Source organism: Lissotriton helveticus, chromosome 1_1 (genome assembly GCF_964261635.1).
Source record: "Lissotriton helveticus chromosome 1_1, aLisHel1.1, whole genome shotgun sequence".
In the NCBI taxonomy this organism is placed as follows: domain Eukaryota; kingdom Metazoa; phylum Chordata; class Amphibia; order Caudata; family Salamandridae; genus Lissotriton; species Lissotriton helveticus.
In genome coordinates this window covers 364,277,097-364,291,188 of record NC_136057.1, presented here as the reverse complement: position 1 = coordinate 364,291,188, position 14,092 = coordinate 364,277,097, and the positions used below count along the sequence as shown (strand labels likewise).

The window sequence follows — 14,092 nt, the reverse complement described above, 5'->3', positions numbered from 1 at the left end:
AATGTCATTTCTGGGGAAATGTGTTTCATGTGCACTGTGCGTTAGGTGTCCCTAGCTCGGGAGGGTAGATCATCCCCCTAAGTGCAGTGTGTTTTCTGGATTCACCAGAAGGGTGGGATCCAGTGGTGGCAGCATAAATGTGTCCCCCGTCCCTGTCCTGGAGTAATGGTACCTGTGTCACGTGTGGTCAGGTTGAGAAATCAGGGGTGGTAGAAACTGCCTTACCAGTCTGGGGGGGGCGAGTGTGGATGAATGGTGTGAGTTCTCTGGATGGGGAGCTTGTTGAATACTTGTGTACTCTTGTTTTGCTCAGATACCTAAGTTCCATGTGTTAAACTTTTCCCAAGAACGTCTGCAGAAGTGGAGCCTGCTTTTGATTTCTGTGGTCTGTTTAGAGACAGAATTTTGGAGTTGGTAAGGTTCTGGGAGGAGGGAGACATAGGGGATGGAGTGATTCCAAAAGGAGTGGCTGAGGTGTCTTCCAGCCCAGTGTGGCGGAAGAGATTCAGTGTAGCCCAGCTAGGTCTTGGTGTAGGGGCTCATGTCCTGTCTCAGAGGAGAAGGAGTGGGTGGGACTGCGTGTCTCCAGGTGCCCGAAACCCAGTCTCAGGGCCTGGAATGTTTCTGAAGGGAACGTCAGGTCGGGGGCCTAGGCTGTACCAATAGGTCATTTGAGGAGGATCTCCCAGAGTGTTTGTAGAACGTAGAACATCAGTGAACAGGGTTTCAGTAGTTCTGGTGTCTGGCAGTACCGCTCCAGTTGGGAGGGTGCAGAAGTCCAGATGGAGGGGTGCGAGGGGGATAGGTTCTCCAGTGGAAGAACCAGTGGGTCAGGGGCCAGCCAGAAGGGTTGTGTTGCCAAGCAGTGACCAGGTGATGCCACTTCTGTCCTGAGTGACATGCAGACTTGTACACGACACATTAGTTATGTCACCCTCAAGGAAGTCCTGGTGCACCAGGCATCTGACCAAAGGGTGCGTCCCTCGGTTGGGGAGCCAGTAGCCGGTGTTTCCGGATCTGGACGTAAGGGCAACTGTACGTAGTGTCCTTAAGTTACAAGAAGGAACTCCTGCCTGAAGAGAAGGAACCGGGTAAGCTGTATGGGGGATTGACCTGCAGTGGTTGCCTTGCTGCTGAAGGAGGAGAGAAAGTCTTAGATTTTTGTTTTCAACTTGTAGAAGTCCTGGTGCGCCAGGCATCTAACCAAAGGGTAGCGTCCCTAGGATAGGGAGCCAGGTTCGGGTGTTTGCCTGTCCTGGACGGCAGGGCGACTGTAGCCAGTGTCCTGGCCTGTTTGTCTTCTAGGGGTACCCCTGTGAACAAAAGTGGGGCTCATCTTAAGTGGAGAGACCCTGTGTTTCCCAGAAGGGGTGGTACAGGCCTAGCAGGGATCTTTAGGGTTCTTGACTGAGTGTTGTGGTACTACCCTGAGAGCAGGTGGGGCCTACCTTAAGTGGAGGGACCCTGTTCTACAGTGGGAGGGTGCAGAACTCTGGAATGGGGTCAGAGGGAGTCTGACCCCTGTGCATCCGGTGAATTTGGATCCCAGGTGATAGACCAGTGGAGGGAGAGAGTTCCTGAACTGGTGGGAGAGTTGTGTTCTGGAGGGTGCTTCTCCTGGGAGAGTGCGCAACCCCAGAAGTAGAGGTAGGGTGGGGCATTCTTGCCCGTGACCTCTGGTCAGCCTGAGGGTGCGGACCCTAGGTTGAAGGATCAGTGGTAGTTTGGAACTACCCTGAGAAAGGGAGTGGAGAATGGCTATTGCCACCCCCCACTCTGTGGATTGGCAAGGACCAGTGGTATCTGGGTGGCCTAGGGCCTGGTCCTAGCCATGGACAACTAAGGAGTACCAGTGGGGTAACCTAGTTGGGCCTGTTTTTTTTTTAAGTATGTGCTTGTCTTATGGATCAATGTGGCGTAGAACCGGAGGGTGTCCCTGCAGTGCGGGCCCGCGTCCGTGTTCTATCGCCCAAAGCAGGGAAGTCCATCACAGTGGTGATTGGTCTGCCCTGCGTTTTGGCTGGAAGGGGGTTGTGTTGGACTTGGCCCTTCTGGCAGGTTCACCCCTGAACTTTTTGCTTTTTATATGTGACCTGGGGATGGTGATTCTTGGTTTCTGCGCACTTTCACTGCGTCCCAGTGGAAAGTGGGTGCGCACTCTGAGTGCGTGTGGTGAGATAGGCCTGCCCTCCCATAGGAATGCATGGGGAATGTATGTGTCCCTGGTAGTTCCTGATGCGTGGGGTGTGCAGGCTCGAGTCTGGTATGTGCGGACTCGTGTGAATGAATGCTGCGCAATGATGCGTGCAGCGTGTTTGTGTCTAATATGGAAGTGCCACTTCTAGAAGTGTGCCTGTCTGTGCAGTGAATGTGCTGGCTTGTGATTGGCTGGAGCTGGCTGGTGTGCCAGGCTCCATGAGTCATGATGGGTCTGCCCCACTGGTGAGTGTTGAGATTAGCATGTGTGATGTGAGGGAGTGGTGCACCTGGGACCTGAATAGGGCTGGGCTTTCCCCACACAATGCTTGCTCCGCCCCCTGTGGTGCGTCTAATGTCCCTAGCCTGGCCAGTGAAAGGAAAGGGTGGTTGAGCACATCACAGTGCTCCAAAACCAGCTGCGACTGGTTTTTCCCCCACCCTGCACCCTGAGACAAAGGAATTCACTGTATAAAAAGGGGCTGTGTCCCCTTACAAAATGTTCTTGTTTCCAACTCAAATCTACCAGGGGCATGCTGCTGCTGGGGCCCAGGGGAAGGCTTGCCTCCCTGGGCCCTGCCCAGCCCCTGGACTGCTGATGTCCTGGACTCCTGAAGGACTTTGTTGCTGACTTTTGGGCCACTAGCGCCTGGGAGCGCTTTCTTTTGGCATATTCCTGACAGTGGTCCATGTGGCCCTGTCCTGTACATATATCCCCTGTAAATTCTGCCCGTGCCTGTTGGCACATTGTAAAAGTGCCACTTCCCACTCTCACGTTCTACTATGCGGAGTAAATTGTTGTACAAGTTAAAAACCACATCTCCAGCACATTTCTCACCACATGAAACTGCTGCAGAAATGAGTTTAGGTGTTATATTTCAGCTGTGAAAAAAACAGCACCTCCCTCTTCCCCACCATCACAGTTTTACTCTTTACGCCTGTGTCTGAGCTCTTGAATCTGCAGAGCAAATCACCACTATCACTGTGCAACCAGCCCACTTTTCAGATTCCCCAGACTTTGTGGAGAGTCTGGAGGCTGTTCTGACTTACATCCCCACAAACATCCAGCTGCACAACCAAGTGATTCATCCCCACTGCACAGTGGCGGCTCCTCCACTATGGCGGAGGAGCGTCGCCTCACTGCTTTTAAGCAGTGCCAAGTAGAAACATAAAATGATAATAACTTGGAGTTATTATCATTTTATGCTTCATGTCCTTCTGCTTTGTGGGTGGGCGGGGCTGCTGTGCTCCCGTAGCAGGGGCGGAGTGGATTGCCATTTCCTAGGTGCGCAATGACGGTTTGGTCGGCCCTCTCGAGCCGCCCAAACTAGTCATGTGCACTTTCCCGGTACTCCATGCAGGCTGCCTTACAGCCTGCTTGGAGAACATGGCCCCCCTCCAGCCCCTGGCTGAGCGCCTTGTCACGGCGCTGAGACCAATCACAATGCTGCATTGCAGTGTTGTGATTGGCTTAGGGGGGGGAGCCTGGCTGCCTGCTTCCTGTTCCTGGAGTCGGAGGCAGGAGCAGAGACGTGGTACCCAACCTCAAGGCATGTTTATTTATTTATTTTTTATTCCCCCCCCCCCCCCCACCCACAAAGCCCCATCCCATACCCCGCATGCCAGCCCCGCCACCCGCAAGCCATGCCGGCGGCCACTGCCATTGCATTCCATACAGTGCAACACCCTCCTAATTAGCATCAGCCTTGGTCCGTATGGAACCACAAGATACTCTTTCATCCTCCATGTCAAGAAGACCCGGCTAATACTTCATGAGCATAACTGATGGCAGTCAGGAGGAAACATTCTGCACCAGGCTCCTCCCTACCTTTGCAGCTCCTGAAGCCCAAAATGCACAGCTGTGAAATGTCACCTCCACGGGCAACCCATTTTGGCATTGATAGCGGTTTCCCACTGAAAGTAGAGCCCTCCCCCCTCGCTCACACCCCCCGCTCAATATCACTTTTGTTAGCAGGAAGCCCTGCTAGACCGACCAAATTGAACATTAATTCCCATAGAAGTGTATAACTAATCACTTTAGACAAAAAGACCTATCAAATTTCGCCAATTTATAAGATAACTCACAATTTTCTCCAAGATTCCACGCCACAACACGTCAGAACATTGTAGTCGGATTCTCTGTCTTGTACAGTCCAAATCCTGTCTATTTCTATTAAGGCATGGAGACTCCAGAGGGTCAGATAACAACAGTAGTATGTGTCTTAGTGACAGGCTTTAAAGCTATCTCTTCCCTGACATACACATATAAATAATCGACTCATACCATTTATTTCATGCACTTTTTACTAGTAACCCCAAATGTGCCTTTGGGGTGCAAAGGGATGGCGTCAGATGTAAACAGGTTGTTTATTTAAATGTAATGTGTTTCAGCTAGATGATAACCAAATCGAAAATGTTGCTTAATGTAGTCCATTATGCCTTTAATAAAGTTATGATTGTCTCCCTAGAATCTATGGAAACATCTACGTACAAGCAATTGAATTCCTATAGAAATCGAACTGGCCAGTACACCCAGCTATATCACACTGTTTATGACATTGTTTCTAGATCATCAACCTCTTTGTAGCTGTCATTATGGATAATTTTGACTACCTGACACGAGACTGGTCCATCCTGGGTCCCCATCACCTGGACGAATTCAAGCGTATCTGGGCAGAGTACGATCCAGAAGCCAAGTAAGTGACATGTGTAAGAGAAGCAATGTAAATAGTAGGATCACATTACCAAAGGTGTTGACGGGTTGATCCTGGGAGTAAGGTGGGTGGGGCATGGCAAAAAGCAATTTGAAGGGGATTGTGTGATAGTTAACTTCCAAGACAGCAGAGTAGCACAAGTTATTTGTAACCAAAGGGATACAAATGGGGGTCCAAGCATTGGTGTAGTGGACCTGACTTACTTTTACCCAAGGCCTGCTGCAATCTCTAACTGTCTACATCCTGGTAGGGGTTGGAGTAGAGGCCCATCTCACCTTGGTAATCTAGTGGGCCCTCAGTTCCAATCATGTGCTACATGGCCTGGATTGGAATGGAGCCCTCCTGGATATTGAACCGACATCCACAATGGGGAGGCTACTCTGGTACAAAGTACGGGTACAGTTGGCGCAGCCCTTAAAGCACTAGCACTGGGTAACAACCTGGTTGACAGCCCAATGCCACCTATCACTTTACTTGGAGATAATGTGTCCCATGGGAGATTAAGCAGGGGCAGCGAAACAGGAAGCCAGGATCAGTTGGAGGGTAGCGATGGCCCCGTATCCCGCGGCGAGAGAGCTGTGGCGGATCCAGTCCTCAGGATTTGCAGCTGGAACGTCGCTGGTATTGATAGGAAGATGGGCCTGCCGGATTGGAATACCCTCGTGGAGGGTTATTCCATCTGTATCTTCCAGGAAACTTGGTGCAGGGAGCCTCGCCACAAGGTGGGTTACTCAACCCACTTCGTCCCAGCTGTTTCCCCGGTGGCAGGGAAGGGACGTCCTTCGGGTGGTGTCCTTATTTGGGTTGGAACTTCCCTACAGTGCAAGGTGGAGGAGCATCCTACTAACTCTCCCGACCTCCTTAACATCACCCTAAAGGACTCTAGGGGTGTCCTGCTTTTAGACATCTTCAACATCTACGCCAGAGGAACAAAGGGTGGTACACAATCGGCCACCATTGCTCTTCTGGAGGATCTCCTCAGGCAGCGCGCCCACAGATCCCATCTCTTGGTGGCGGGCGATCTTAATTGCACGTTTGAGCCCGTTGATACGGATGATGTATTAGGCACAGAAGAGGAAGACTCTAGGCGAGGGATTCCCGCTCTGAACTTGCCCCCCATCAAGAGGTGGACTCAAGTGGCTTTACAGATTAACTCCCTTAATATGGAATTTGACTTGAGGGCAGTCAATGGGAGGTCCAAATCAGATTTGAGAGGGGCCCATACCTACAATAGGCCAAATCATACATCTAGAATAGATTACATCTTTCTTGATGTACGTTTATGGGGCGACTTAAGGGATATGGAGATTATCTCGACCATCGAAAGTGATCACAACCTCCTCTCCCTTGTTCTTTCTCCTCAGTGGCTTAAGGGGAGGAAGAAACCCCTCCCCCATATGGCCCCGAATCCCCAGGCAGTCGACATCTCTAATTGTGGTCGACGGTTGAAGTGGGCTAAATTTACCTTATCCCCAGAGAAAGTGGCAGCCGTAGGGTGTCTATTGCTCACAGCTTCGAACAAACTAGACCTGTCTTCCCAAGTGTCTGAAGAGGTCTCGTTGACCTTCTGCAACCTAACTAGGGAATTAAGTAACTTATTTATTCTTCCTGGTGGGTGCAGGGGAGCTCAAAATAGGGAGCGACCACCTACCAATCAGGGTTGGTATACAAAGAAATGCAGGGCTATGAAAAAAGCCTTGGTGGGAGCAGTTAAATCCAAATCCCAAGTAGCGACCAGGCTTGCAAGAAAGGATTATTATCGGACGTTGAAGGCGGCGAAAAAGGAGTGGGAGGAAAAGTTCTGGGTGGACCTTTTGGCAGCTAGTATAGGAAGGGATGCCAGGGGTTTCTGGAATCTGGTCAGTAATAGGGATAGGCCGGTATCCACGTTGGTCACATGTAACATTCCCGCCCAGAGTTGGTACAACCACTTTGAGGCCCTATATTCCTACCTGGCGGGGCAAATAGTACTACTTTGTCCACGATGGTTGAGGCAATGGTTGACCCCCCCGATGCCTTCACCGCTAGGAAGGTCGAAAATGTAATCAAGACCTTGGTCCCATTAAAAGCTGCAGGACCAGACGGGATTCCTGGTGACCTGATACGAGCCTTCCCCAAGGATTGGGGCAAGTTGGTCGCCTCCCTGCTGAACGCAATTCTGGGGGGAGGTCCTGTACCCGATTCCTGGAAAGGGGCAGAGGTTGTCCCGATTTTCAAAAAGGGGTGTCGGGACAGCCCTGCCAACTATAGGCCTATAAGCCTTATAGACTCCTCCCAGAAGGTGGCAGGGAAGGCGATTCTGGGGAGGCTTCTCCAATGGGTAGATGATAATAAGATCCTGTCAGACCTCCAGGCGGGCTTCCGGTCGGGAACTGGAACTATCGAACAGTCCTTCAGACTAATGCTCCTGTACTGGAAGGTGGTGGTCCTAGGCAAGGGCAGTCTTTATCTGGCCTTTATAGACTTGAAGACTGCCTTTGACCTGGTACCTATGGAGGAATTGTGGAGGGTCTTGCAGACCATGGGGTTGCCCCCCTATCTCTTGTTGCTCCTAACCAAACTACATTCAGGGAACTACGCACAGGTGTGGTGGGGCGTAGGGGGGGAAAAAACTGATAGGATCCCGGTGTGCAGGGGAGTCCGCCAGGGATGTGTGCTAGCCCCCACCCTATTCTCCCTGTATGTGAATGGGGTGGTGGTGTTTTTACAACAAGAACCGGCTGATGCACCCTCCCTGGCGGGCATCCGGATCCCTACTCTGCTTTTTGCGGATGATACTCTCCTTATCTCGAAGACCCCCCAAGGTCTCCAAAAGCTTCATGACTGTTTCCAGGAGTTCTGCTCCCTGAGGGGACTAATGATCAATATCGCTAAAACCAAATATTTGGTCATGAATCCCCCCAGGAAATTAGGGCATCCACCGGTGCTGAATAACTGTCCACTAGAGAAGGTAGCAGAGTTTGACTACCTGGGAATCCGTCTTAGTGACTCCATGAGCTGGTCCCCGCATATTAACAAATGTTACTTAGCCATAAAAGGGTGGGTGGTGCGCTACTTAGGGAACATTGTTCTTCCCCCAAACATTGTATGGCCCCTGTTATTGATATATATAAAGCTAGAGGGGTCACGGCTGCCCTATACGGGGCTGAGCTGTGGGGTACTTGTAATTTGGAGGTACTAGCCAAAGCGGAGAGCAAATTTTTGAAAGACCTAATGGCTCTCCCTTTGAGCACACGCACAGTCCCTGTATTACTAGATTTAGGATGCAGATCGATTGCAGATCAGGCACGATTACGGCCCTTGTTGTTATGGGCTCGATTGTGGAGGGTCCCAGAACTCGCCTCATATTCTGAGGGCCTGACCGAGGTGATGGCCTTGGGGGGTTGGCATAAGATAAAGTGGTTGAGGGATGTCAAAAGCCTTTTGGGGGAGTTGGGATTGGGCGAAGCTTGGGTTACTCGCTCCGCCCCGCCTAAAGCCACCTTGAAGAAACTGTACTGGGACTGGGTTTCTTCTAAACGTATTAGCAACCCACTACACTGTAATTCCACTGCAGTTTTCTTAGAAATCAAAGATGTGGTGGCTTACGAACCCTATCTTGATTTGATTTCTATCGCATTTGATAGGGCTCTGTACTTTAGGTTTAGGGTGGGCACCCTACCAGTGGGCTGTTTGACATCGAGATGGAAATCTACCTCCCAGCGCTCCCCCTATTGTGCCCTATGCTCCTCGAGGGTGGAGACGGTTGCCCACATATTTTTTGAATGTCCAGACTATTGCAACCCAAGAAAGCGCTGGCTCAAACCTGTATGCAGATCACTTGCCACTCGCCAATACTCAGTGGCCCTACGCATTTTACTAACAGATACCACCCCCCTTGTAGTTTGTGGCGTCTCAAAATTTTTAAAATGGTCTTGGTTGATCCGATCAAATAGGCTTTCTGTATCCATTTAATTCCTTTTTAACTGTACATACTATCTAATTCTTTTTAAATTGCACATATTTTAATGTCTTATTGTCTTTTTATTTTATGGATGTATTCCTATGTATATTTGTTGTATATCTTTTTAATCTTTATTGTATGTACTGCTTTTAAGATATTTTCACGTATCGAAATAAAGCATATCAACCAATTACCAAAGGTCACGCACACAGGAAAACAAGTACATTTATATAGTAGTTGTTCAGTTACCAAGCCAAGAGTCTTCCCAACTTGTCGCCCTCACTGTGCAACATTTGTCCATACTCATTTGAAGTAAGAACATCTAAAACATCCCAGCTTTCACTCAGTAATTTCTTGGCCTCTTGGCACCGTCATCAGTTGGTTCATTTTCTGTAAATAAGACACCTTCCACTCATTGGCCTTCGTGTTTGTGGACTCCCAGTTTATATCAAAGTATTCATCTATTACCTCCTGGATCTCAGTGCGAAAAATTGTGTTCTGCATCGCCTCTGGGTGAAGCTGCCATAAAGGAACCAAGAGGTTTGTCTGCGTGGGAGTGTAATCAACAAGGAATGTTGGAGATCAGAGAGGAACCTATATTGGTGGGCAGCAGCATCCACCTTGTCAGCTATATCTCTAGTTACTAACCCTTAATCTAGTCTGGTGTAAGTGTCATGGGTTAATGAGTGACAGGAATAATCTTGTGCCTCAGGCTGTCTATTCTATCGACCTCTTCCTAGTGCTCATGTCATCGCTGGTTCAGGATATATTAGTATTGGGCGCCTACCCGATACCTACCTATCTACCCAGTACACCATCCCTAATACAGTTAAAATCACCCTCACAAACAATAAGTACATCGACATGGGGCATTATCACCTCAAGCATGTTCCAAAGAAATCACTGTCATCCACATTTGGCGCATACACGTTGACAAAACACATCTTCACCCCATCCAGCAGCCACTCAACCAGTATATAGCGACCCTCAGCATCTGCTTTTGTATAATGTGCTGTGATATAACAATGTGAAAACCGGACCCCTGTTGCCCCCCACAATGACACTTCCCTGGCATAGAAGGAGAACATGAATGAGTACATCCGCCCTCTCCATTTTTTATGTACTTCCTGTGCTTCCATATGCCTCTGCGTCTAAGGAGTGGACTCTATATCTTTTAGTGTGATCATTTGGCCCCCTTACATTCCAGATGGCACTACTGATTATTTCCAGCATGACCAGGAACAACAGCCTCTCCTGAGGATAAATGAGGGATAATCTGTCATCAAAGAGCTCAATTGAGACACTGGGGTGAAATATACAATGACTGTTAGACCTAGCATATCTTGGCGTGAATACCCCTGTCTTTTTGCCTATGCCTCGTTTACTTTCAGAAGCTTTGGGTACTTTGCTGCTGCTGATCAGTGTCAAAGTACAAGTGTTCCCTATGTAAAGTGTATGGGAATTGGTTTATTTATTTTGTTTATTTTTTAGATTTATAAAGCGCTCAAATACCCGAGGGTTTCTCGGCACTGTGGACAACGACATCTGCTAAATGAACGAAGTTATTGATTGTATAGCCAGGTTTTAGTCATATTTGTGAAATTTAGCAAAGACTGACAAGATCTTATATGTAGTGGAAGGGAGTTTCATGGCAGAAACAACAAAGCACTTGTCACCCCAAGTGGCAGTCTTGACACGAGAGACCTTCATCAACAATTCATTAGCCGAGCGAAGAGCTCTATTAGGTGTGTAAATAGCTAGCCCTTTTGAGAGAAATTGAGGCCCAGAGTTGCATGTGGCGTTAAAGGCAATGCACAACGTCTTGAACTTAATTCGATTCCTCACCGATTAAATTGGCCTAAACTTGGGTGTTCCAGACAGCATCCTGGCTGCGGCATTCTGAACTGCTTGTAACTTTTGTATGACCTTGTTTTGTGCGTTTACAAATAGTCCATTACAATAGTATATCGAAGACAAGACCAAAGTGCTGACCAAAGTTTTACCAGCGTTTAAGGGAAGAAATGGCAAGATTGTTTTTATCATTCGTAGTTTGTAAAAGGCGGCTGATACAACTGAGTTGGCATGTTGTGCAAAGGTCAATTTGTCGTCAAATATGACACCCAAGTTTCTCACTTTAATTACTGGTGTCGGAGGGGACCCTAAAGTGATAGGGCACCACACCTGAGACCAAGCTGGTAATAGATTGCCAACAGTCATGACCTCTGTTTTATCAGAATTCAGCTTAAGGCAATTGCTGGCCATCCAGTTACTGATAGTCAGCATGCCCTTTTGGAATTCAGCTGCCACCCTTTCACCATTGTTGTTTATTGCCAACACCAGTTGGGTGTCATCGGCGTAGGATGTTAGGCCCATCTCGTGTGATTTGATGATTCTCGCCAAGTCCGACACATAGATGTTAAACAGCGTCGGACTTAGTGACGAGCCCTGTGGGACACCACACGGGATGGCTAGTTGAGCAGAGTGAAAGGTGCCCAAGTTTACCGACTGGGTACGTGAGGTGAGAAAGGATGATAGCAGATCCCGCACCATAAGCTGAATGCCCATTTTAGTGACATGGTCGATCAAGATGGAATGATCGACCGTGTCAAATGCGGCCAAGAGATCCAACAAAATGAGAACCGCTGTCCCACTTTGGTCCAGGATAATTCTAATATCTTCCGCTGCTTTAATCAATGCTGTTTCGCTTCCGTGCCCTCTACGGAATCCGAATTGGGTGTCATCCAGAAGATGATGATCTTCTATGAATTTGGAGAGCTGTGAGTTCATTATCTTCTCCAGAACATTAGCTGGAAATTGTAAATTTGCTATAGGCCTGTAGTTGTTAGTATTTTCCAAATCTAAATTAGGTTTTTTTAATAGAGGTTTCAGGATGGTCTTTTTCCAGGCAGTTGGATAGATACCTGAAGAGAACATTGCATTGAAGATAGTAGCCAAGATAGGTGCTATTTGTGCGGAGAGTTGATTAAACACAGCAGGCGGGCATGGATCATTGGCTGAGCCTGATTTCACAATAGACATTATTTTGATAATTTGGTCTGATGTTGTGTTGTCCAATTGTGTTAATGTATGGTCAGGGACATCAATACTAAGTTGCGACTCCATAGAGGTGGTCTGGGATGTAAATTTGGAGTATATGTCGTTTACTTTTTCGAAAAAATGGGTCGCAAGGGAATCCCACAGTGACTTAGATGGTATGGGAGCCGCTACATATATGGATCCCGACAATTCGGAAACTACTTGAAAGAGCTGCTTTTTGGAGTTTTTTGCCGCTTCGATCTGAGCAACGTAATAGTTCCTTTTTTCCTGAGCGATTAGGGTTTTATATTTGGCCAAAGCTTCTTTGTAGAGAAGTTTCTCTTGTTTAGTGTATAGTTTGCGCCATTGTCTTTCCCTGTTTCTGCACAGCTTCTTTTGTTCCCTGAGCAGTTCAGAGAACCAGGGGGCTGATGGAGATTGCCGATTTTTCGAGAAAGTTTTCTTAGGTACCAACTTATCAAATGCCTCATGTAGCCATTTTTCATAGCTGATTGTCGCTATATTAGGATTTGTAGGGATCACTAGTAAGGTGAAGAGTAGTTGATCCTTGAGCATTTGATCATCACTACATTTCCAAGCTTTAAATGTCACAGATGGCTGTTTGTCATTATTCATGATGGGCTTGGAATTAGTGAGGATGTCAAATGTAATTAGATAATGATCTGTCCAAATCATTGGCAGAATATATTTCACTTGAATTAGTTGATGGTTGGAGAAGAGGCCATCCAAGATATGGCCGACTTTATGTGTGGGACTATACACTAGTTATGATGGGCCTGTTGCTTCTAGGTCTTGAAGTAGTGAAATGGTATCTTTATCAGTCTGGTTTTCCAGATGGAAATTAAAATCTCCTAAAATCGTGTACGTTTGTTCAGTTGCAGTAGGTTCTATCAAATGGCCATGATTGGCCATGATTGGTATGTTTGCCTTACTAGTAAAGTCCCTAGTGATGTGCACTGTGTGTGCCAGGGCTAGTAATGCAAAGGCGCGCGGAGAAGGGAACTCAGGGCTGCAGTGTAGGGCCTGCACGCAGTTTGCTAAGTTAGCATGTTGTCCTGACAAGTGCAACCACTTGTCAGGCCTTACTTTCCCTTTTGCATACACATTGGGCACCCCTGTGGTAGGTCCCGGGTAACCCCTGGGCAGGGTGCAGTGTAAGTAAAAGGCAGGACATCTACTGAGGTGTGGTGTGTGTTATGTCCTGACAGTGAAAAGCACTCAATTTCGTCTTTTCACTGCTGAAAGGCCATTCTGCCCATAGGACAGAATGGGGGAGGCTGGATGTTATGATTATTAGCCTAGTTTCCTATAAGTTTAAAATGGAGAGGTGATGTTTGGTATGTATGAACTCACAGTGTCATAACATCTTTCTATGAAAGTGGTTTTGTCACTGTGTGGTCAGAAACCACTCTTTTAGGAAGTGGCTGAGCTTTCTGCTTTGAGCATTTGTGTGTTTCTCTGTTGAATGTGGATTGACTGTCTGGATCTGAGAGGTGAGAGGTCTTGACCCAGGGAGGGGTCGGGATGGCACCAGGTTGCCCTGCATCTGGAGAGTAGGGGGAGGAGAAGCCCGGGAGGTGAAAAGGCCTGGGCTGGTGCTATAAACCAATTGACCCATCTCCTGCTGAGTGATTAAGGATCAAGACCCAAGTATCAAAGGGAGAAAGGTGACACTGGGATGGAGACACCAGAACTGATTTAGGGAGGGGTCAGGAACCCCTGGGCGCAAACGAACTTCAAAGACATTAAGGGGTATAACTATGAGAGCTGAAACCCCTGAACGTTGGAATGAAACAGAAATGGATTGAGACTGAAAAGGCTTGGACCCATTTTGTGGTCAAGAGGAACCTCTGCTAAGGAAGGAGCAACTGAAGAGACTGCTGGGGGAAAGAATCTTGCTTCGTGATCTGGTGCCGGTCTGCAGTTTGCTGTTCTAACCAAGAGGCTGTTAGGACTGTGCTTGGAGACGCTGGGTCCCCCTGCTTGACGAAGATTGTGCTTTGTGCTGTGTCTTGGACCCAAAGCATCAGAGGTGAGCTGGCTCCCTGTTTGGAAGCACAGGAACATAAAAGTTTCTGGAGAAGTCCCAAGCAACACGGTGTGCGCATACTTTTGCAGCTTGAGACCCTCAGAAGTTGTGCCTTGTGATCGTGGGCACGCAAGAGTAAGCTGAGTCTCGGAC

General features: G+C 48.1%; 1 protein-coding gene across 6 annotated transcripts in view; it reads left to right on the top strand.

Moving 5' to 3' along the window:
- CACNA1C (calcium voltage-gated channel subunit alpha1 C) overlaps positions 1-14,092 on the top strand; it is a 2,299,705-nt gene that overhangs the window by 2,116,851 nt on the left and 168,762 nt on the right. For all 6 annotated transcript variants that reach the window (XM_078673661.1, XM_078673663.1, XM_078673662.1 and 3 more), the window contains one exon: positions 4,765-4,892. In XM_078673661.1, the coding sequence (XP_078529787.1) occupies positions 4,765-4,892 (128 nt within the window). The remainder of the gene's footprint in view (positions 1-4,764; positions 4,893-14,092) is intronic.